Source organism: Pelobates fuscus, chromosome 5 (genome assembly GCF_036172605.1).
Source record: "Pelobates fuscus isolate aPelFus1 chromosome 5, aPelFus1.pri, whole genome shotgun sequence".
Lineage (NCBI taxonomy): Eukaryota > Metazoa > Chordata > Amphibia > Anura > Pelobatidae > Pelobates > Pelobates fuscus.
Window position 1 is genome coordinate 174,943,978 of NC_086321.1, and position 7,633 is coordinate 174,951,610.

The 7,633-nt window shown below is 42.9% G+C and overlaps 1 protein-coding gene across 2 annotated transcripts in view; it reads right to left on the reverse strand.

Moving 5' to 3' along the window:
* The window catches only part of DTX1 (deltex E3 ubiquitin ligase 1), a 117,194-nt gene extending 110,899 nt beyond the window's left edge, over positions 1–6,295 (reverse strand). For both annotated transcript variants that reach the window (XM_063454736.1, XM_063454735.1), the window contains exons 1-2: positions 5,283–6,295; positions 3,983–4,757 (exon numbers count right to left, since the gene is read on the reverse strand). In XM_063454736.1, coding sequence (XP_063310806.1) covers positions 3,983–4,238 — 256 coding nt within the window. In that variant the 5' untranslated portion in view covers positions 4,239–4,757; positions 5,283–6,295. The remainder of the gene's footprint in view (positions 1–3,982; positions 4,758–5,282) is intronic.
* Positions 6,296–7,633: the final 1,338 nt, after the last annotated feature.

Genomic DNA, 7,633 nt, shown 5'->3' on the forward strand with positions numbered 1-7,633 from the left:
CAAATCCCCGGACCTATGCAAGAACTACAGACCTATTTCCCTACTTAACACGGACGCAAAAATCTATGCAAAAATCCTGGCGAATAGAATGAGCACAATCCTACCACACTTGATACATGACGACCAGACAGGTTTCGTGAGGGGCAGACAGGGCTTAGACAACACCCGAAAATTGGCCTTGGTGCAGAGGGAGATCGGGAGGCCTGGTCGAGGGGGTCTCCTCCTAGCGCTGGACGCGGAGAAGGCCTTTGACCGCCTCGGCTGGGTCTTCCTGAAACAGGTTTTGGAGAAATTTGGGTTCCCCCCACAAATAATCCAACAAATCTTAGCACTCTATTCCTCGCCCTCGGCACAGGTAAACCAAGCAGGTTTCCTGTCCCCCACCTTTCCGATTACCAACGGTACGAGACAGGGGTGCCCCCTATCCCCACTTTTATACATCCTTGCATTAGAACCCCTCTTACACCGCATACGCTCGAATGAGAATATAAAGGGAATACACCTAGGGGACAAGCAGATTAAGATTAGCGCATTCGCAGATGATGTACTGCTATATGTAACAAATCCTCAAGACTCCCTGCCTACACTGATGCAGATAATACACACCTATGGACAGTTCTCATACTATTTAGTGAATGCGGCCAAAACACAGGCCCTGCCTATAGGCATCCCTGCCCAGGTTCTACGCACCCTCACACGCACATACGACTTTGACTGGAGGACTGAATCCATACGTTACCTAGGCCTGACGATCACTAAAAACCCTGCAAACCTTATGTCAGCAAATTATGTTGCAGTTTGGAACAAATGCAGTCAACTACTGAAACAATGGTCGCCACTGTACCTGTCCTGGACAGACCGCATCGTGACACTCAAAATGTCAATACTACCCTGGCTACTGTACCTCTTTCGCACCATCCCCCTCTGTCTCCCTCCCTCCTACTTTAAGACCATTCAGGCTGATATGGGGAAGTTTGTATGGGCAGGAGGCAAAGCCAGAGTAGCCGCGAAGGTCTTACAGGCCCCCAAGAAACAAGGTGGTTTAGCACTACCCAATGTCCAAGGCTACTATCATGCGGCTGTACTAGCTGTGCAGCTATCCCCCACATAATCTCTGCACCCAAACCACAGTGGCTCTCCCTAGAGCGGGATAAATTAGATAACCATGACATCTTGCACCTACTTTGGACACCGTCGCATCTTAGGCCTGACTGGCCGACAGTTCCCCCCCAGATACTGTTGTTGTTTCAAATCTGGGATAAGTACAGACCTAGGTTGGGCAGTACACCCAGCCTCTCCCTGGCAACCCTCCTAAAGGCCATACCCTACATTATCCCCACATTCAATGCCCTACCGTGGCACCGAAGTCGCGTGACGCACCTTTACCATCTATTCGATGCCCATAAACTACTAGACTACACGACCCTAGCTAACAAATACAAGCTCCCACAGTCCTCACAGTACTCGTACCTCCAACTACACTCCTACATCTCTAATGATGCTAAACGTTTCTTAGACACCTCTAGAGATGCTAACAGATTAACTGCATGGGAACAAATGTGTATAACTGCAAGATTACTACCTCAATGTAAACCGATCTCCATGTGTCTCAGCTCCATATCGAAACACAACCACTTCTCCACCACAAAATATGCTCAACAATGGGAGAGCGATCTAGGCTGCGCAGTGCCACCCATATCCTGGGACTCTATCATATCTGACCCACTAAAGCTACTAAAATCCACCTCCCACATTGAATAGCATCGCAAAATTTTATACCTGTGGTACTTAGTGCCGACCAGACTGCACAAGATCTTCCTCTCCACCTCACCACTTTGTTGGAGATGCCAAGCAGCAGAGGGCACAATGCACCATATATGGTGGAGCTGCCCAAGGCTACTCCCTTATTGGACTGATGTCCACACATTGATCCGAGAAGCCACACAGAGCTCTCCCCCATTCACCCCACAGGCGTGTCTATTGCTGGACCTCCCTAGAGAAATGCCTCCACACGTCAGAAAGTTGACCTTCCACATAGCCTTGACGGCGCAGCAATTGATAGCAAGGAGATGGAAGTCCACGATCCTTCCCAAGAAGGAAAACCTCTTGGAGGAATTGCATAAGCAGTGGATTTACGAAACCTCCTACATGTCCCTCTTCCCCCCTCTACGCTCTATTGGAAAACTTGGGAGCTTTGGCAAACATGGAGATCTGGTAAGCGGGTAAAGCACCAGGGGCTGTACCTAGCAAATGAGCTGTAATGTCCTCAACATACCCAAGTTGCATATGCTTACTCACACTCCCACAACCACCCGTGGGATGCTGATGTTGATATGTTGTTAGATATAGTGTGACATGCTACAGTGGGGACATATTGTCGTTCTGAACTGGAAATAATGTGGATTTACTGTTAGTGTAACAAAAAAGCTTGTCTGTATCAACCTGTAATGCACCCCCCCATCTCCTCTCCTCCCCCATCTTCCTCTGTTATGTACCCTCCCCCGGTATAAGGAGCAACTGTACAAATCTAATCTTATTAATTATTATCCCATTTTTTTCTGTACCCTGAATACGTTGCTTACTGACAAAATAAATAAAAATTGTCAAATTTGAAAAAAGAAATATTGCTCTGGCCAGAGCTATCTAGAAGGAATTACATTAAAGTTTTGACCTGCGTGGCCTAGGAAGCTGTAGGCCTGTGGATAGCTGATGGCACTGAGAGGACCCTATAGAAGACTATTAATGTTGAGCATTTAAAAAAAAGATACTTTATGAAATATTCATACAGATTGTATTAGAACTTTGTTGAAATAAGGATTTCTTGTCTTATGGTAAAGCTTGAAGTTAAAACAAAACTTGACAAAAGGCAGAGCTTTTGCTCACAGATCGAGAAACTTGGCCTATGGCAGCCTTGCCGGATCCTCAACAGACCTCAATTTTGTAATCTTGTGCATGCTCTAGTAGACAGGAATGACACTGATCCAGGTGGATGAAGCGCTAGGAGCTTAAGGAAGCAGATTGCTACACCAGCAGAGGACACCGTTAGGTAAGTGCTGCATCCCAGGGCAAATGCATCACAAGCGGTCGGACACCTTTTTTGGGATTTAGGTGAAAGATCCACTTTAGATATGTGGTGGTAATCTTCCTGTGGACCCTCAGGCTTACAGCTAGCAGCAGTGATATAGTACAGTTAGAAAGTTAATAAGCTAGCAAAATGTGGTTAAAATAATGTTGTGGTCCATGCCTTACTGTGTAAATATCTGTGTGTACCCTTATGTACATGGCAAGGAAATAAGCAGTGTTGCATGTCTGATCCACTGCTTAATCAACATTATCTTGCATTGTATTCCTATGTCCTATATTAAAGCAGAAAATAGTCTTCATGTCAATGTTCTAAAATAGAACTTTGTTTACAGCCAATGGAAAATAATAACGGTACAATTCTGTCGGTTACTGGCTGCCCACATTTCTGCTAGCCTGCCTATTCTCACTGGTTACGATAACATGGGGAGATTTATGAAAACAAAACAGGTGTTATTTTTGGTGCAAAGAGCTAAATGTTGAGACATTCTATTGGTTTCCATGGTAATTGGTTCTTAAATTGCGCATTGCTCCACAAATGCACATTTTTGCATTGATAAATGTCTCCCAATGTGTTAAAAAAAATTTTGGTCGGTAAGATTGCTTTACCTAGCCAAATTTCATTGCAGAAAGATATTCCTTGTCCGTACGCATAAAACTTAAAAAACGGTAATAAATGGCAGTTTTGATCTAACACAATGCATCCTATCTTGCCACCAAATTTAGCCAAAGACATGCTTGATTCCCAGCAAGGTCAAGCCAGCATGTTATCCTTGCAAGGTGATAAAATATTCCATGTCTCTTTCATACTTGGAATATTTAGGAAAAATACAAATTCTATATCAGAAGATCATATATATTAAGAAGTGCAAGTGCAATCCAAACCTTATCATCTCATTACCTGTGTCCTGGCGATACTGATGCATGGTTTGTAGATCGATGACATATGGTGAAAGTTGTGTGTCAATCTGACCTAAGGCCACCCGTCCTCGGCCATCCTCCCGTAGGGCGTTCTCAATATGGTGACATACAGTTGCAGTATATGGCCTCCAACGTCCATGCTCATTTAGCCACTCCCAAACAACAACTCGAGGTGGAGCCCCTTGACCTCCAAAATTCTGCCCACTGACTGGCAGAAGAATGCCTGGGCGTGACATTGCAAAACAAAAGATGAGATATGTATTCACCAGAAACTTGAAATTCAAGAAATTGACGCAAGTGTGAACAATGTATGAATCCAAATTAGAGATGTTTAGCCCATGCAGAACTTTAGTTAGAATTTCTAACAGGCGGCACACACTTCAATAGGATGTCCATATCTAACATTCATGGCCATGGTCTATGTTTAAACCTGGAATCATAACTAACTCAGGTCCATCGCATTGATGGATTAAATTGTTTACAGACAGGGGTTTTCTTTTCTTAGTGACATGCTGTTTACCATGTTGCTCTACGAAAAGGCCTTTATCGCATCAACAGTTGGGTACATCAGAGTATAAAACATTGATTGCTGTGTGTTTGTCTCCAATCTCTTTTCCTAGGGGAATAAATACAGGAGCTGTACAACAGGTGATATGGCCAAAAGGTCTTAGAACCATCAATATTCATGGTTAAGAACCAGTTCTCAGAACAAAGATCTGTCTTAAAGAACAAGACGACAAGCGAAGATGCAAACCCTGGAACAGAGAGCAAAAAAAAAAGGTTTTTGTTAATATGGCAATGTTGTTTCAGATTTAACACTCAGTACTGTGTCATATCCACATACAATACCTGGACACAATACTGTTAGATAAATACAGCAATGTCTACCTTCCCAGTTCCATATGTGCAAGCTATTTCATTTTCTGAAAATCTGTCACTTCTTTGCAGCAGAGGGATAGCTGGCCTTTTCCATTCATTAGACTTAGAGTGTTAAATCAAACTAAAGTCTACATTTCAGGATAACAGGTTTGTATAAACAATGCAGAATACTCATATGCACAAACAGGGACTGCATCCATAATCAAAGATTCTAGAATGTAATTAGACTGTTTTCGTCCCCTGAAAGGACATTTTGTGCAAGGAAACCTTTCATACAGATAATTACTCGGTTTTGTGCAACAGCTATGCAGACAGTAAGATAAGCCAGTAAAATATCTAGATACATTTCTAGCTCGAGGATGGATCGATAGATAGATAGATAGATAGATCACAGTACTCACAGTAATATATCCTTTTGATATTACACAGTGACAGAAGAAAAGCCCATTGCTGTTTGTTTGAGGTCCCCTACATGCCGGACGCAGTGTCCCTCGGTGACAGCCGTGGTGTTTCCCTGGGAATGGTGGGGGGAGATTGGTGTCTCCCTGTGGGTAAAGGAGATTGTGTCCCTGGGTGGGTGGGCGCAAGCTGGGTGATCAGTTGGGTGGAGGCTGGGTGCCTCCTGTGTATGGGAGGCTGAAGCTCAGGCGAATTGACCGTCGGTGTTTGCAGGTGGCTGGATGCCTCCTCTGTTGCAGTAACTGTATGTTCCCTTCGCTCGGGTGTTTGGTAGGTTAGCTATTTACCAAGGGGAACTCGGCACAAGAGGCGAATTGTTGCAACCCGCTGCGGATCTGCTGAGCTCGGTGCGGATAGCGTGATGCGGGGCTCAGATTGGTGCAGCTCAGTGTACATGTGTAGCACAGTGCATATCTAAATATCAGTGTTTATAGCCCAGTGTATATCTAAATAGCAGTGTGTATAGCCCAGTGTATATATAAATAACCGTGTATATAGCCCAGTGTGTATCGAATTATCAGTGTATATAGCCCAATGTATATCTATATATTAGTGTGTATATCCCAGTGTATATCTATACATCAGTGGATCTATATCAGTGTATATAGCCCAGTGTATATCTATATATCAGTGTATATAGCCCAATGTATATCTATATATCAGTATGTGTATAGCTCAGTTGATATCTATATATCAGTATGTATATCTAGCCCAATATGTTTATCTAATCCAGTAAATGTATATCTAGATCAGTATGTGCATAGCTAGTCTAGTGTGTATATAGCTAGCCCAGTATGTGTATACCTATCCCAGTGGTCAGGACTAAGGTCAGTCCTCGCCTTCTGCATTCACGTCTGTCTTCTCCTCTCAACCCGGGCTGCCTGCTCTCTCATACAGTGTCAGTCCACTTTACTCTCTCCCTCCCTTTCCCTTTCTCCCTCTCTCCATCCATGTGTCTCGGTGTCTCAGAGCAGTGCAGCTTCTGCAGTCACTCCAGAGATACACATGGAGTGAGTGTAAGTGAAGGGGGTGAGGGGAGAGAGAGATACTGACAGAAAATCCCTGAAGAGCACATTTATGCCATATGGATGTCATAATAAATACACACCATACATATATAATACATGCTTTATTTTTGTTTTGTTTAAATCTATTTTTTTGTCTTATTATACCAATTGAATACTGGAAGGGTGGATTGGAGGATTAAGCATTATGTGGATTTATGTAACCCCTCCTGACACCAAGTGTTAAAATGGCCATTATGCACCAGATGCATTAGCACAGGCCTTCGATGGATAGATAAGCAGAGAGACCGACAGAATGATAACGTTCTTATGTTCTGGTTATAGGTAATCCCTTGGTAAAGTATAGATGAACAAATACAGTACATATCTACAACACAAAAATCTATTTTCAATGCCTAGTCCACATACATTACCATAAAGACCCGCAGTGCTTCAATTCATCTTCCAGTTTGAATTATTATGATGATGTAGAATTATTAAAAATCTTTATTGTACTTGTATTGAATTATTGCACTAACTCCATTTTAACCTCATACTGTGACAAACCCTCCATTTTGTCCTCCTAACCTGACTTCTTCATTCCTCCATTTTGTCCTCATAACCTAACTTCTACATTTTAAAACTACATTACATGACAGAATTTCCCAGCACATCTAACAATGGACAAAGTCTGTATTTTCTATAAAGACATGATTAACTCAGGAACTGCTGACTTTCCCCTCACTTGCAACATAGTATAATTTGAAGGCCATGAGAATACAGTAGTAATGAAATGTTCTATTCATAAGAGACCTTGCACCTGGCCACGAGGCCTGAGATCACCGACCGTGTAAAATGACGCTCAAGACCCCCTTGTCCCCACCCGTGTCCAGAACAATCCCACCTCTTGGTGGGTGGGCACGGGACTAACCACTTAGTTTTTAAGCCAATTAATAATATTGATAGGTGGACACTAATCCCGACACTTAACAATTAATCCAATTAATGATGTTTATTTGCTGATATTCTAATAATCAATGATGACGCAAAATGCCTCTTAAAAGGGCCTGCGCGCCCGTTTTTTAATCACTTGCCAATAAATTTTCTCGAAGTTATTTTAACCTGAACTCTGTGTGTCAGACTTAATTACTTCAGCGTATATACGCAATTCAATTTTCTTAATTTGGACAGGAACAGATAGACATTTAAACATTTTGGTTTACTGCTAAAAAGTACCATAACAACTTGGCGCCCAACGTGGGGCATCGGGCTACGTTCGGCCGGTGAGC